Genomic DNA, 17,049 nt, shown 5'->3' with positions numbered 1-17,049 from the left:
CAGCCCCTCGGCTGTCATTTATACCGTAACAGGTCTGCGGGAAGGGGAGGAAGGTTTGAAGCTCTGCGCTGACACTTTTGTTACTAAACTTAAATGTGACGTTTATCACTTTACCCCTCCCCTCTCTAACCACCACTTTAATCGTTCACAACTACAATAGGCTCCGCCCCCTGTGTGTAAGGGTCTTTTTACATAGCTATGGTATACTGCCAATGGAAGGGGGGGGGGACATTATGACTTGACAAGGGATGAACTGTTTATTTGTGCCCCTGTGACCACTCACTTCTCAAGGAAGTGATCTGTAAAACAGAAGACGTGTTGTGAAACATACATAATGATTGGAGTGTGACTTAAGTTGTGGGTTGGGGATGTGTGTGTGCATATGTGAGTGAGTGTGTCCATGCAAGAGAAGGTTTTAGATAGAATAGAACGTGTAGCAATGTTGTGTATTGAGCCGATCCAGCAAATGAACCAGTCAGCATGCAGAAAAAAGTTCTGTTTCTTCACGCATAAAAGGCATACCATTTTATACACTCAAAATAGATTTAAAAAGACAGTATTGCTACATTAAGCTTTAAAGTAAATTCACTATGATTTTTTTGTTTGGATGTCAATGGTTCCGAGTCTGTTATGACTTTTAAGAGGATTCATGTTCTAAAGACGATGTTGCAAGGGTTGGGGATCTGAAGCTACCATGTTGCTCACTGCTGCTCTGCTTCGCGCCCATCTGCTCGCTCGCCTTTGTCAAAATGTTGGGTTTCTAATGTCCACCTTCATCATCCACATTCTTTTCAAGAGAGACGACTCTGGAAGTAAAAATGGATGTTTTAAATAAATGATTCAAATGTTCTTAACAAAATAAGTTTTGCTCCTTAATCTTTGTTGGAAATACAGCAGTTTGGGGATAAATTGCAACCCCCACACACACACCCCACCATATTGACATGAGTCACAACCTAATAAAAGGCACACTGCTGAGCTTCTACAAAGAGCTCATCTCCTGACTCATGAGTAGACTACACACTTCCTGGTTGTGCTTGAGTGGTCAATTAACCAATAGCGTAATGAACTGCAGCACTTATGTAGTAGGCAGTGAAGACAAGACTACGGACCGTGAAATGGCATCTTGTTTATCATGCCTGCAATACACACACACCAAGCAATCATGATTGTGAAGCCACAATGTAAATGCTTTATTGAATGTATAAGTGCTTCTCATTGGATGTAGTAAAGATGTGCTTAAAGAATTTATGGATTGTACGTTTATCATGACCAACAGCCCCATGCTTCTGTAGGGGATTTCACCTCGGGCCAATGGGCAGTGAGGTCGCTGCTAAGCCCAGATCTTGGGGGTGGGGGCAGAGGGCAGGGTGTAGCCTGAAAGGAAAAGGATTTATGTGGGGATGCGACTGCGGAGATACTCCATCACTGCATCCGTTCCCTTGGCAACGATGGCTGCCCTTGGTGTCCTGAAGGGGTTGCCGTCCAAACTGAGACACCTAGTGAGAGAGAGAGAGAGAGAGACTACCTTTGTGATCTACGTTTACATTTAATCTAAAACACATTCAAATAGAAATGAGGACCAAAGTTAAAGCGGATTCAGAAGTACATTTTCCTGAACTGTACTAGCAAATTGGGGTGTGTGGGTATTTCACGTATTAATACATCCATTTGACCAATCTGAGTGTGTGCACGTCCTGGCCTACCTGAGCGACGTGCAGAGCCCCAGTTCAGGTGCTACGTTGAGCAAGTCGTTGTTGGACAGGTCCAGAGTATACAGAGCCACCAGCGCCTTTAGACGCTCTGCTTCCAGACCACCCACTTGGTTGTTGCCTAGCAACACAGTCTCCAAGGAAACAATCTCGTACAGGACATCAGGAAAGCATTTGAACCTTTTACCGGAAAAGGAAGGGATGGCAGGAGAGAAATGTATTGTAACTCTCCGGGTGTTGCATGACCAGCTAACCCAACTGGCTGCTGATGAGTGCGCTGGCCGTCAGCCCCAGCCAGGACATCACTGTATATCCGGTGGTCTGTCTTTCAAGAATCGTGTGAGGTTGGAATCAAACTGCACAATAAATGCTTTAGGTGAATATTCATTAAGTAATATAAAAAAGGTAATAACTTGTAACTGCATTGTATAAACACTGTTTTATAAACACTTGTACAACTGAACACATTTGAATGTAAATTATATTATATAACTTACTCTTTACAGTCTAGCTCCTCACCTTTTCCCTCCCCTAAGACGATTATGCTAGCTTGAGGGCCTGTATGTGTTGGACTAGATGCCATGAAATGACACGGCAGGTCTGGAACTGCAGCATTAACCTTAGTAGCAGTAGCTTTGCACGGTGATGCGAGCGCGTCTGCCACTCACTTGTTATAATTCAGAATCACAGAGCGCAGCTTCTTCAAGGACCCAAGGTCAGAGGGCAGGTCGCTCAGCTGGTTGTTCCTGGCAAGACACAAATCAAACGGACACAATCTAAACCGTGGTAAGAGCGGAGCCATTGGGGATGAGATGATGCCACCTGCAGACCTATTTTGAAGTTTCAATATGGCTAAGAAGTGAAAAGTTACCATTATCAAACTAATCTTGTGTATTTAAAGCAAGCATAGATCCGAATGCATGAGACTCAATCAAAACACGACAAATGGGGGGCCATACTTGAGGATAGCAGCTTTAACTTTCAATCCTCAGCTCTTGGTGAAATGAAATGCAAGATATCGACAACCATGAACCATCAGTGTCATTGTAAATCCCTCATAGCGCATGTGACCCCACCACTACAACTGAGCCACAGGATGTTCCTAAGGAAATTGGTGAACGATTGAATATTTCCCAACTCAAGTCACGACGTCCCATAAGGCCTGTCCCATACTTGATGGTGACAGGTCAACAAAAGACTGAAGCCGCAAGCACTTCATAGCAAGAGCCAAGAAGATCCTGTAACGAAAGACGACCTGACCACCTGAAGGTCTGCTGCACTCAAGCTCGCGTCCAAGTGCGCCCTCAAGGGAATGAGCCTGCAATTCAACAGGCTGTCATTCTAACACTGCTTAGGATCTGGTGGTGGACGACGCTGAGGTTCGGACAGTAGAAGTCCCACGATGCATCATCTCTACCTGAGGTCCAGGTGTGTGAGCTGAACCAGGGAGGAGACCGCTGGAGAGAGGCAGGACAGTTTGTTGAAGCCCAGGTTGAGCTCCGTCAACGACCCCTGGAACTCTGCTAGCCTGGGGGATGACGGGGATAGGAGAGGAATTAACATGAGCACCATGTCAGGACCTCTCCAGCCAGAGGGATGGTCCTGGTGTTTTATGCATGCATGCAGCACACTGTTAGAGTGTGTGTGTGTGTGTGTGTGTGTGTGTGTGTGTGTGTGTGTGTGTGTGTGTGTGGTGTGTGTGTGTGTGTGTACCTAGGGGGCAGTGTGGTCAGCTGGTTCTTGCTGAAGTTCATGGTGGTCACGATCTGTCCGGCTGCAGCGTCAAACACTTCATCTGGAATGTTTTCTGATTGCTTTTCACTAGAGCGCACACACAAACACACACACACACACACACACAACACCCACACACACACACACACACACACCACACACACACACACACACACACACACACACACACACACACACACACACACACACACTTAACCTTAGGTTCCTGTTTTATTGAAATGATCAACACATTTCTCACCAAGAACGCAGCTTTCAAGTTCATACGTACATACACAAATGAAACACAAATTAGAATATACGGACACCGCCAATACACACGCACAACAATGTCTGGGGGTCTGATTCTCAGACAGGTGGGATTAACCCTCCCTAACCCTTCTGTTGCTCTTTGTACCTGTAGTCCAGGATCTTGAGTGTCTGGAGGTTGTGGATGTTTACCCTGGCCTGGCTGGGTAGAGTCATGGCAGTGGGAGTCTCGTCGACTTTACCTGGCTCCTCTAAGAATGACAACAACCACAAGACTCTTCAAACACTCATACACAGAGTATGATATTAATCAATGTGTGTTGCCAGGGGGTTATTAAGGATGATTCATTAGTACAGAACTTGGCTGGCTAGCCATTTACTAGCTTGTGGCTAGCATTACAAATAATTAGAAGAGCAAGCAACAAGTAAGGTCTACTCATTCTTTTAAAAAAAAACTATTTGCAATTCAATTGCCGGGTCTCCCCTATAAATCCAGATGTGCACCGTCCTAAAGCAGTCCCAGGAACCACTGGCGTACTTCCAAAATGTGTTTGGACCCCTAATCAAGCAGCTAGAATATATGCATTTATGCTGTGTTCTTCTTAGTCGTAGCAGTAATTCAAGTGGGCTGAATATAGACAGAAGTAGAAAATAAAAATGATTCAGTCACACCACATTATATCACCTTTAACTCTCCCCCGTAAATATTTCAGCAGCTCAGTGGTTCCTTTCTGGCAGAAGGAAGCAGAATAAATATCATTATGGCGTTTTGACTGATCACTAATACAGACCTCCACGGCAGAAATAACTCAATTCTGACCATTGTTGCGTCTACCATTTTTTGATCCCAATCATTAATATGTGTATTAATGATAATTATGGTAGCAGTGTATTTAATCACCACTAAATTATTTCGCAATGACATGGTATTAAAATGGGATTGGAGCCGACTGAGACAGTTGTTAGTTAACTAGCAGTCGGTACAAATGCCACAAGCCCTTAAGACACAAGGGAGGGATCTGTTATGAAGATGATCAAAGTGGGCTTGATGGAGGATTTTCTGATTGCAAGAGATGTTTGATGTCTGTGTGTGTGTGTGTAGCTGTGTATGTAGCTGTGCGTGTGACCTACAGATAGCAGGTCTCTTCGGATTCCTCTCAGCGGGTTGCCTTCCAACATTAAGACCTTCAGATTGGGAAGCAGGCTGAGAGAGGCTGGAAGACTAATGGATGGACACACACACACACACACACACACACACACTACATTATACCTGCTACCATACTAGCCAAACACATGTGAAGATATCCCCCACACATCTCTAGTTGCACCCAGAGAGTTGGCGTAACCTTAGGCAACGGGCCAAATAGATTATGAAACTGCGCACCACACATCATGGCCACAGGCCGATAACAACCCAGCGTTGCCCCCGAATCTCCCTGTGCACATACTTTGACCTACTGTAGCCGCTTGCCAGACTGTTCTTTCTCTCTCATTTGAATAAACGGTAAAATCAACTGAAGGCTCATCCTTGAAAAGAACCCACAACTGTCCTTGTTTGTAATCCGGTCCGTCCACTAGGGGGGCCTCTAGAGCTGCCCATCAAGAGCCCTGTGCAGTAACAGCCTCAACTGTCAAACCCCTATAAGGTTGACAGCTCTCTCCGTGGGTCACCACACTGCTTCCATACGCTAGGCGCCATGCCGGGGTTTCAGGCAGGCGGGACCTACGTGGCGACGTCGTTGTTGGTGAGGTCCAGGCGTGTGAGCGTGGCCAGCAGGGTGACCTCCTCCGGGATGCTCTGGATCTTGTTGTCCCGGAGCTCCAGGAGGGAGATGGCCGCCAGGCTGGCCAGCTGCTCCGCCTCCAGCCGCTCGATCTGGTTGTTGCCCAGGTACAGCTCCTACAGACAGACAGGCAGACAGACAGGCAGACAGACAGGCAGGCAGACGTAAAGATGATATGATTGCATTGACCGTGCTACGGCCTGAATTTCATGTTGGCGGCATAATGATATTATAATATAATGAAAAATGAAATAAAGTGCAATTCCGTGCCCGCATCCAACTATCCACAAGAAAATACTAAATAAATGAAAAAGATGAACCACTATTATACCCAATATAAATAACAATGACGTGAATGGGCCAGTTAATCTAAGCCTTGGGATGTCTGAACACAAAAATGGATTCCTTTTGAAGGCCAACGTCTACAGAGTCCACGACTAGATTTTATAATCACGGTCACCTTCAGATTGGTGGCAGGGAGTTGCGGCAGGAGGCGGAGCTTGTTGTGCCTGAGGTAAAGCTGCTCCAGACTGGTCATTTCCGATAGGCTAGCAGGAACGCAGGTCAACTGGTTATTGCTGCAGTCAAGCAGCTTCAGACCTGTAAACGCACAACAAGGTCTGAGTACGTTCCCTCTAGAGACAAAACGCATCTCACTTGAGGTTAGACACATGAAAGGGTTCTCACTTGCTAGTTTGGCCAGACTGTCAGGCAAGGAGGTGAGCAGGTTGTGGGACAAGTCTAGTTTCTGGAGACAGGCTAGATGCCCCAGGCCGGAGGGGAGGGAGTTTAAGCGGTTGCTGGAAAGGACCTAAAAACAAGCAAAAGCAACACCTAGTTAACCAGGTAAATAAAAAAGTAGTGTTTCCAACCTGTGGTGTGGGTACCACTGGTGGTATGTGAGGGTACTGCAGGTGGTAAGGGAAAGTGTTTCTTAACATGGAGAAATTTTCAATGATAGAAAAAAGTTTAAAGACTTTAAAATGTATATATTATTAATATAGTTCAGAAAATATATGGCTTGTTTTTATTTAAAGAATAGCTTTTCTTACATTCCACTGCAATGTTTTCCATTGTAATGTTATCCATTGTAATCCATGTATTTATCTATTTAGTTGCCAAGTTAACACAATGGGACTTATTCTTCTACTGTTTCCTACTGGCCATAGACTTGCAGTAATATTTGTGTACAAATGGGGCGCTTGCGCACTTTGCATAGCCACTACATCGATATTTATCTACTTATCCTGTTTGCTTATAAGGTGGTTTGCTAAAGGTCTTGAAGGCAATTAAGTGTCTTCAAGTGCTTTAGTACATTAAGTAAAAGGTTGGGAACTAGTGTACTACAGTGCAGTGTCCAATATATAAAATAATAGTTTGACAAGAGGGACAAAAGAGTGCCAAATCAGAATGAGTCAGACAACAGCATCTTTATTTAATTACAAAATAAAAGTAGAGTTTAGCCATTTCAATCAATTCAGTGTAGGTGGGGTACTGTGTGATGAAGTATTGATGTTTATCAACTGTAAATAAACTACAAAGCAGTGTGTAGTACAGTACTACACACTGCTTTGTGTAGTACTGTACTACACAAAGCAGTGTGTAGTCCAAATCTCTTTAAGTTAGCATTGGTTATCTTACCAGCTCAGTCAGATTGTCTAGTTGTCCCAGCTCTTCGGGCAGCGTTTCTAGAAGGTTCTTCTGGAGGGTCAAGCTGTGCAGGTTATGCAATCTGCACATTTCCACAGGCAAGGTGCTCAGCTGGTTGTTACTGGTTGACACACAAAACACACACTGCATTTGGCTGTTGAATCATCCCTAGTGGTCAGAAAATGTGTGCGCGTGCGTGTGTGTATACCTGAGTCGGAGCTGCTGTAACTGCTCCAATTCTCCCAGGGCACCGGGTAAACTGGTCAGCTTGTTGTCATGGAGCTGAACATCAAAACAGTACGCAAAACAGGAAAATATAACTTTTTGTCATGCTTGATGCAATTAATTAGTTTATTATTTACACTGGCTTTATACAGTTACTAATTACTAACTCTATCCTCACTTACGTCCAGTGTGGTAAGCCCTGGGAGGAGTCTGATGTCATCTGACAGTGTCGTGAGCTGATTGGACGAGAGCAGCAGTTTGATGAGGTCTGTCTGTTCCCACCAGCGGTCATCTGCCCCAAATGACAGATTCTTATGGCTTCCTCTGGCGTGTCCACATTAAGGCGGTACACATTCTGGGGGACTGAAACAGACGTCACTGTGGTTAGTATTACTGGTAACTAGTAGTTTAGCGACCAGATGTGTGTATTGGCACTTTGACGGGTGTGTGATTATTACTACAATGGGATATACACATATAATAAATACACACACACACAGCAGGACTCCATTTGTAAGGTCTTGGGTTGTGTGGCTTTAGAAAAAAATCAGCATTAAGCACACTGTAACAGCAAATACATTCCTCTTAAGCCATGCAACTAGTTACCTACCACTTTATAATAGAGTATCTCAATGATGTCCAACATTGCTGGTTGCTGGGCTTGGCTTTGTTTCACGACGTTTCTTAACTACACAGAATATTATATTATCCTATAAAATATTGTGGAAAAGATTTGATTTGGGCAAGACAACTAAATCCTAAAAACTCCTGCTATTCTGTAGTCTGATGCAGGCCTATACTAAAGGAAGAACTATCTTCTACACCAGTAATGAAGGAGAACAACAATAAAATATCCTCTTAATTAGTTCAGACTTTGACCCTTCGCTGACCTGTCAGCAAGGAACCAAGTTCCGCCAAGACATGAAGGTCTCCAACACGAGGTTTCAGGTCACGTCAAGAGACCAAAATAAAAGGTGATCAGCATTTCATAAACTACTGGCTCATGCATGAAAAAATAATGCTACCCGATTACATAATCCAAAATGTGAATATCAATAAACGACGACAACGACAATGACGACAACTTGACCCACAATTGTATAAATATATAATAAGGTGAAACTAGTCTCCAACTCTGTACTTGAATCCTTTAATCGATCAGATCTCAAATCAGCATTGATTCAAAACAATATTCTATCCACTCTCCTGGGTATACATATTAAAAACAAACAATCCTTTATAACTCAAACACTGGGTTGGGTTGTCTACAAGACGTGATGTTACAAGGTACCTGTTATAGTAAATAACAGGTACCTTGTAACATCACGTCTTGTATTACATATTACCGTTATAACTATAACAGGTAGGTAGGTACCCATTACTATATGCTTGGTGCAGCATTACCTTCAGTTAGCCCACGACCCGATAAGTTGAGCTGGCCGCTCTTTCTCGCAGCGTTCAGCAGTCCGTTGGGAACGGCTGGTTCTGCCTTGTCCGTCTGAAACCCGGACAGGGAGTCCACTCTACCTCCTCTTTGAAACGAGACATTGTTTGGAATGTATTCAACTACATACATGCCTACACAACTTCTGAAATGGACATAACCGAGTGTGTTATCTTTACTTCGCTGCCACGCCCTCATAACAGCTTCCGGGTTACATAGCGCTTTCAAATTAAGGCCACGCTCCGTGTTTTCGGGAGCATAAGACTCTTTAAAGGGCATTTCGCAAAGGAATTGTTCCACGGTTTGAACTTGACTTCAGGATACTTTCCCATAACCACGTTTTGGATACAGATAGCAAAGTCTGCATTAGATCTGTACTACTGTGCCCTCACTTGCCTGGTGAGTACTTTTATTTGGTAGTGAGTACAGTCACATATCCGGAAGTACTTCACCAGAGCTCGGCCCATGCGACAGTGAACCGCTTGCATAAAAGCAATAGAGCAGGCTAGCAACTAACCCAAACAACTCACTTTGGAAGTCTTATTAAGTGAGTATAATATAGTATGGATTTCTATTTGCCTGACATTTGACGGTCCACTATGAGGACTGTATCAAATGTAACCAATCCAAAGTGTGGCCAAGCTGATACTTACCACCACGTCTACTTGCTTTCATAAGCACAGCGTCATGGACATGCTTGCGTGAATGGTTCAATAATAACTATAGTATTACTATTGTCAGTTGAAGGATGTGTTCTGTTAGATGGGTTTTAGGGCTAACTATTAAAGTTATTCAGAAAAATATTTAATATTTACCCCCAACCCCCTGAAACATATTACATCTATCTATCTTGAGACCATATTTGTCATACAAACTTCTACTCTAATAAATTGGGGGTCTACATTGGTCAAAATAAGTCAGCAATATAATTACTATCTTTGATGACCCTGCTGCAATTACCGACTATCTTGTCTTGACTACACGTATTTGCTTGTTGCCCACCTCACCAGTATGGCCAGTCCCGATCAGATCAGGGCCATTGGCAGCGTCCTGGTCGACCCAGTAAGGACCTGTCTCAGCGCTTCAGGGCGCTGTTCACGCTGAGGAACCTGGGAGGTAATGCACCTACTGGACCCTTGAGTCTCTTTGCCACTTCGTGTATCATGGTCAATAATGTATAGTTGCAATAATGTAGCATAAATACAGCAATACTGCCAATAATGTCCATCTCCAATGTTGATAATCTTCCTATTTATTTTGCATCTTCATTTCTACTAATGTCATTGTGCATGACAGTAGTAGAAATGAAAGTAGTAAAAACCCCAACATACATTTCAGTTGGGGTTGTTTTACTACTTCTTGGATGGATTAAGTATTCTCATATCATCTTCAAAATGTAATGAATAATAGTGGTAGTTTAAAACTAAGCTTTCGTTTCATCTATACATTGTCCTTTATACATCTATTGTACATGTATTGTAACTGCATGTCAATACTCTCCAAACATTAAGGTTCAGAAGCCATAGAGTGGATTAGCAAGACGTTTGTTGACGAGTCTGCCTTGCTGAAGCACGAGCTTGCCTACTGCCTGGGACAGATGCAGGACAGACAAGCAATACCTACACTAATGGCTGTCCTGAAAGACACCAAGCAAGACCCCATGGTCCGTCACGAAGCAGGTAGGGCTGGCTGGCATAGGGAAAGGAGAAATGTTAAGAGAAATAAACTCCAAACATGTTTAACACTTTCAACCTCCATGCATAACCTCATTTTTATATGTTGTCATTATTGTTGCGGCTTGGTCGAATACTGATTTATTGTTCTGAAAAAGTCCTGTGACGTCTGTCTGTATTTTGCATCTCTAGGTGAGGCTTTAGGTGCGATTGGTGACCCAGAAGTTCTGCCAATACTTGAAGAGTATTCAAAGGACCCTGTCATTGAGGTATAGAATCACTACTATAAACAAACTATATTCATTTTTTCAATCAGCAAGTACAATCTGCAACGATAACAATATCAATATAATTTATGTTAGATTATTATGGACATTTATGTTATAAATGTATTTTTTTCTTACTTTGAACAATGTTAATGCTTTTGTCAACCATGTCTTTATTAACAGTCCTCTTAATACGCAATTTTCAAATGTCATCACATTCAGTAGATCAGACTCGACCACTGAAACATTTCACGTTAATAAAATAAAAAGTATTACTGAAATAGTCCACGTTCCACTTGTTCTTGGGTTAACCCTTCATGGGCCAAAGGCTAGTGTCAACCCTCTGCTTTGAAACACAACACATGGGTCAGAGGGTTACTGTGTGTGCTGGAGCACACCATGCAGCAGGGCAACGCCAATCCATGGAGCCCTGAGAAGTGTCATAAAGCGCTGTTCCCCTGTCTCTCCTGTAGGTGGCAGAGACGTGCCAGCTGGCGCTGCGCCGGCTGGAGTGGCTGCAGAGCGGGGGGAGCGCTGAGGACGGCGCGGCGGACAAAAACCCCTACTCCTCCGTGGACCCAGCCCCTCCCGCGGCCAAGAAGAGCATCCCGGAGCTGCGCACCAGCCTGCTGGACGAGACCCTGCCGCTGTTCGAGCGCTACAGGGCGATGTTTGCCCTCCGCAACAACGGCAGCGAAGAGGCTGTGCTGGCACTAGGAGATGGTGTGTGTGTGTGTGTGTGTGTGTGTGTGTGTGTGTGTGTGTGTGTGTGTGTGTGGGTGTGTGTGTGTGTGTGTGTGTGTGTGTGTGTGTGTGGTGTGTGTGTGTGTGTCCTTGCATCTGTCAAACCATTTGCCATGGCAATCAATTTTTTTATTAGGCATGGCAACTTTATTTATATATATCTCTTAATAACGAGGCAGACTCAAAGTGCTTATAGCTTAGACTTTTTGCCTTCGGTTAGTGTTGATACCTTTCTTTGTGCTGAGGTTCTATTACAATGTAATGAAGCTATTGGTAGATTAATAAATAAGGCGCTATTCATTGATTTTTATTGATTTCATTACTTTTATTTGACCAGAGCAGACAGCTTAATCAAGAATGACAATTTAAAGTCATTGACGATGACGAGCCCGCCTCCATCAACCCCCTCTCTGCCCCCCCTCCACCAGGCCTGCAGTGCTCCAGCGCCCTGTTCCGCCACGAGATCGGCTACGTCCTGGGACAGATGCAGCACCCGGCCTCCGTGCCGGCCCTGCGCGCCGCCCTGGAGCGCAGCGGCGAGAGCCCCATGGTGCGGCACGAGGCGGCCGAGGCCCTGGGCTCCATCGGCCAGGAGGAGTGCCTGGAGGTGCTGCAGCGTCACCGCGGCGACGGCGAGCGCGTGGTCAAGGAGAGCTGCGAGGTGGCGCTGGACATGCTGGAGTACGAGAGCAGCGGGCAGTTCCAGTACGCCGACGGCCTGGCCCGGCTGCAGTGTTGACGCGCGACGGGCGGACGGGCGGACGGACGGACGGACGGACGGACGGACAGACGTGGGGGTTGGGTCGCCACACTCCCCGAATTTTGGCGGGGAATTTTTCACGGATGTTTAGTTGCTGATGGGAGAGGCGGAAAAGTACTTCATCGCCGAGGAAAGGACAGAACCTGATCTTAACTGTCAACGTAAAGGTCAACAGAGTTGTGCGTAATAAACGATGGCACTGGACTGATGGAGTCGGTTGTTTGACGAAGCACAACCAAGAGTCCGGCTGCACATGGTTCTGCAGGGCTTACAAGGGCCGACCGTCCAGTGGGGTCAGGGGTGTGTACTGTGTCCAGCAGAGCCACGAGTAGTCTACGTATGTGTGACCAGGATGGGGAATGAGAGGATCACGTGTTGTGCCTTGAAGGGTATATTATAAAACTTAATTTATACAAGCTTCAATTACCGCTTTATATTTTGTTGTACTGATTATGGGGTTTATTCCCCTTATTATATTATTTGTGTTAAACTGGTTTCATCACTGATGATGTCTTATTGCTATGGTTTGTTTGACATTATGGAATGAAGGCTTGGCTTGCATTTTAAATCAATCATCTATCAACACAACTATCTGTCATCTAACAAAAACACAATAAACGTTCTTCCGAGCCCCAATATCTTCATAACATAACTACATGCAAGCGTGACCATTTTTTAAATCTTATCAAAAAAAGGGATCTTTATTATACATGTATATTTATAATGTATTTTTTATCTGCCAATTGCTTAGTTCCCGGGATCTGTGACACTTAAAATAATAGAATATGCATGCAAGTTTATTATCAAGGTACTGCGTTTAAATTGTTTCTTTTCTAATCTGTAAACCTCTGGTCAAGATTGAGTATTCATGTAACATATCAGACTGCATTCCAAAAATATGTTAATACCATCTATTAGAATAATTTGGCTATGGAGGCTTAATGATAATGATATCCCACTGAAAGTATCCCACTATATTTCCTCAATATATTATATTCCATATTTTAAATACTGTGACAGTTCCTGCAGTCTGGTTTGAAAAAGGGGGGACCGGCATGTTTGCAATTATGTGTTCATTATATATCAGTACTTACATGAGCATCGTTCGTTGTTGGGGAACTAGTCAGCCTTCTCGAGTAGGACTAAGGGGTTTCTGGACCTGAGGTTTAAGCAACGTGTAGCAGCAGGGGGTGCCGCGGAAGATTGGAGAGGCTCTGAGTGGTTCTTTCGAGTTTCCCTCATTACCCAAAGGGCTGACGGAGAGAGTGGGACGCTGCGGCACCATGCTCCATCCCCTGGCTGTGTTCGTGCTGGTCCTCAACGTGTCCATCACCGTCTTCTACTGGCTGTTCATCCTGACTGAGGCCTTCAAGCAGAGGAAAGCGGAGGACCAACAGCCTGCATAAAAGGTACTTTATGTAGCGTGTTGTATTGGCTTTTAATATTTCTGATGTATAGGTTGTATTTTTTAAGGTGACGAGGACATGGGATTGACGGTAGTCCCCTGCCGGCCCCGTATGACAGAAATCTAGATGCATTTTTAGGAAAAAAGTGCATAACATAACATAACACAACCATTTCTAAGAAAAGTTGTATTGCTGGTCAGATTATATTAGGTAGATCTAAACGTATTTTGCAATCGTTGTCTTTTAATCTTGTTTAACGATAGTCTTTCATTTTAGTCTTTCGAAAAAATATACAGATGTGTATTGTTGAATGCATTTTCTCAACGGTTTCTAGGGTTCTTGCTGTAGTCTCTTGACCAACATAACCTTTCAACAGAGTCCTCCTTAAAACTGAGATAAGTGGCTGACTGCCAGTTGTAGATTAAATGTCCTTGTATGGCTAATACTATTGACTATATTCAGGAAGATTTTTGCCACCTAATTAAAACTCAGTTAAGTGGCAATACTTGAATTATAAACTGATAGCTAACATAAACCCATTTTGTTGTGCTAGGGATGCTAGGGATTGTACAACGAGCAACAAAAACTGGATAATTAAAAATGAATATCACATAGTGATCGATGCCGTGGGGGAATGTCCATTGCAAATGATAGAGATTCATTAACCTTGAGTGTGAATGGATTATCCAGGTGTCCTGTATGTGTCGGTTTGTGAAGGACAAAGAGAGGCCATGTCACAGATTATTCTAATCCCTACATACGCAGGGTAAATTAAACTGGCCGTTGTCATTGGTGAACAGAGCTGTCATTCAGTGTGCTGGTAAAATAACAACTATACAACCTCTATGAATCTGAGCTACACTGACTAAAATCAGAAAATCAACACAGAAATGTTGAATCCTTCCAACGATACGAGCAACACAACTGACCTACCAACCCATACCGACTAACTACCCTGCTCCGAAACAAACCAGACGATAAGATTAACAGACTGGAGCAGCTCCAGTCATTTGAGTTATGTCATCAAAGCTGTGCGATTGACCCACAGACTATACGACCCACAGGTGTTCTTCTACCTGCGCCAACGTAACTGTCTTTCAACTGACTAGCAATCTCGAGAACCAACCTTTCAATTGAACAGCCGTCCAGCACAAGCAAGGAACCTCAGCAGCCAGCTCACTTGCATACCATACCTTCGGCACATCCAAGCAGTCTTTCCACCTCTACCAGCCATCCAGTAATATGCATCCGCTGTCGGCTTGGATACTGGCTGTCAACACCTCTTTGACGTTGTTTCTGTGGAACTTCCTGTTTCGGCAGGTCTTTTGCAAGAAAGTGGAAGATGACCCGGAACCCGTGGTCCCCATCACAGCATGAATAAGGTACTTTTTCTTTCATGACTGAACAGTAGTATCATATTCTAGAAGTAGTAATGATATTTATTTCCTTGTAAGTATATAAGTCATGCTCAGGGTCAGCCATGCTGTTCCCAGGATCCTGCCACCAATAAGAATCATCTTATATCCAAGCCCACTTTCCATCGAGGCTTACCAGCATGGAGTCCCACAGCATGGTGCAGTCTGTTCAAACACTATGTTAGTGCTATTGTCCTTTTAATCAGCTTACGCTTTTTAGAAAAACCCAAGCTCCTGTAGCTCGCTTTAACCTCTACACACCAGTCCCGCTTTGACGGCTTACCCTGGGATTTACCACCACAAACACACACACACATACACACACTTTCAATTGAGAGACTATTTAAATTTCTGTGCGTACCTTTTGTGCTTCTATCTGTAAGGTAGCTGTTGTCTCCGCCACGGGGCCCTGTTATCAGATATTAATCAATAAACTTGATAATATTACGTTTCCATTACATTTTTGCCTCCTTACAGCCAGCACATTTGCCATTAGAAGTAAAACCTAATGCATTGCACATCCATGGCCTTCAATAGATTATATATGATTATAGATGATCTATCATCATACATGTGATGATAGATAGATGAAGATAGATTATCTATCATATATGTGATGATAGATATATGAAAATAGATTATCTATCATCATATTCCACAATACATAGTGGCCTAAGGTCCTCCTTGTCCATGAGGAATCCTTTCCTCCATATACACACACACTATCAATTCACGCACTGTGTTTGTGTTTTTTGTTTCTTTTGCAGCACCCATACCTGGCTCCTTCCTGCAGGGGGCTTGCTTCAAGTCAAAAGGACCTAACCACAGCAAGATAGAGCAGAGAGGTGGAGAAGAGGGGGCGGATCATTTCCAGAATACTTTCATGGCTCCTACATTCATGGTTTTGAAGCGTGGTTCAGTTTTGTTCATCTAACACTTACCGTTACTGGAAGGGTTTGTATACAAAGATGAAAGAATCAAGGCAAAATTGGAGCCAACCAAATTTTCCGCTAAACGTCCCCCTCTCAGATATCTTTTCATCTTAGTACTCCTTTCAACAGCACAAAACATTTGAAGGTGAGGTGAGGTGTGCCCTTCAGATTCAACACATTTTATTAAAGGTACAGTGTGTAGAATTGAGGGGCATCCAGCAGAATAGACTTGTCCAAAATGGAATATAAAATTCATAAGTTTTCAGTTGGTTGCAATCTTTCATAACCAATTTCAAACAACAAATATACCTCTTTTGAAATCGTCCAAGTACCCCCTCCAATCCTCCATAGATATGTTTTAATATCAGAAAATCATCCCCATTGATTGATAGATGAGTGTAATTAGGTTTCATTCATATGATATGATATAGATATAGGATGTATGACACATATATGTGAAAATTATATAGATTATATATAAATTATAAAGAAAATACATAGTTGTAAATGCAGTGGGTTACAAAATAAAAATGAATATCGTGTTTTCAAAGCTGAAATTGTGTTTGTTGTAGTAATACTTTGGCACTTGATAATAGACATTAATAGGTGATGCTAATGTTAAAGCTAAACTAGGTTCCCTATTGTAACAATCCCTCCCTCCAAAAATATCATCATTAATATAATCAACATTTGATGAGTCATTGTCGCCAGCATGAGTATGAAAACTTGGCAAATAAGCTTGACCAATCACCTTTCACCAAACCCTAGAGCTTGACCTATCACCTTTCACCAAACCCTTGGAAAGAATATCATCTGGGGAATTGTTGTTTGTTGTGTGTTCTGTATAACTATAATGAAATGAATGGCCTTGCCCTTCAACATTAAAAACAACACTGGAATAATTAAACGTAGCCTTATAATTTATTGTCAATATAACATATTGAAGTTAATCCTTGACAATTCCCTTCGTGAATAATGGTTACTGAACTGAAATTACTGGATGTTTCGTTTATGGAACCCATAATTCTTTCCCT

General features: G+C 43.3%; 2 protein-coding genes and 1 long non-coding RNA gene across 3 annotated transcripts; 2 read left to right on the top strand and 1 right to left on the bottom strand.

The window, feature by feature from the left end:
• Nucleotides 1–416: 416 nt before the first annotated feature.
• On the bottom strand, nucleotides 417–8,951 carry LOC130392771 (leucine-rich repeat-containing protein 40-like). Its single transcript, XM_056603270.1, is given in 16 exon segments — nucleotides 417–1,499; nucleotides 1,707–1,892; nucleotides 2,381–2,458; nucleotides 3,130–3,240; nucleotides 3,426–3,533; nucleotides 3,862–3,964; nucleotides 4,399–4,444; nucleotides 4,845–4,935; nucleotides 5,444–5,616; nucleotides 5,961–6,100; nucleotides 6,188–6,311; nucleotides 7,142–7,271; nucleotides 7,359–7,432; nucleotides 7,558–7,691; nucleotides 7,694–7,738; nucleotides 8,780–8,951. Coding segments are annotated over 16 exon segments (1,821 nt in total). The 3' UTR covers nucleotides 417–1,393.
• Nucleotides 8,952–9,716: 765 nt separating this feature from the next.
• On the top strand, nucleotides 9,717–13,327 carry LOC130393186 (deoxyhypusine hydroxylase-like). The gene is given in 6 exon segments (XM_056603803.1): nucleotides 9,717–9,879; nucleotides 9,882–9,935; nucleotides 10,331–10,498; nucleotides 10,685–10,761; nucleotides 11,232–11,481; nucleotides 11,931–13,327. Coding segments are annotated over 6 exon segments (909 nt in total). The 5' UTR covers nucleotides 9,717–9,830; the 3' UTR covers nucleotides 12,242–13,327.
• A 25-nt stretch (nucleotides 13,328–13,352) lies between these two features.
• LOC130393188 (uncharacterized) lies at nucleotides 13,353–15,932 on the top strand. The gene is made up of 3 exons (XR_008897092.1): nucleotides 13,353–13,671; nucleotides 14,989–15,050; nucleotides 15,851–15,932. It is a non-coding gene; the product is annotated as an uncharacterized LOC130393188 (long non-coding RNA).
• The last annotated feature ends 1,117 nt before the right edge of the window (nucleotides 15,933–17,049 follow it).

Source organism: Gadus chalcogrammus, chromosome 12 (assembly GCF_026213295.1).
Source record: "Gadus chalcogrammus isolate NIFS_2021 chromosome 12, NIFS_Gcha_1.0, whole genome shotgun sequence".
NCBI lineage: Eukaryota > Metazoa > Chordata > Actinopteri > Gadiformes > Gadidae > Gadus > Gadus chalcogrammus.
The sequence above is the reverse complement of the archived record's forward strand: the minus strand, read 5'-3'. Positions and strand labels throughout refer to the sequence as shown.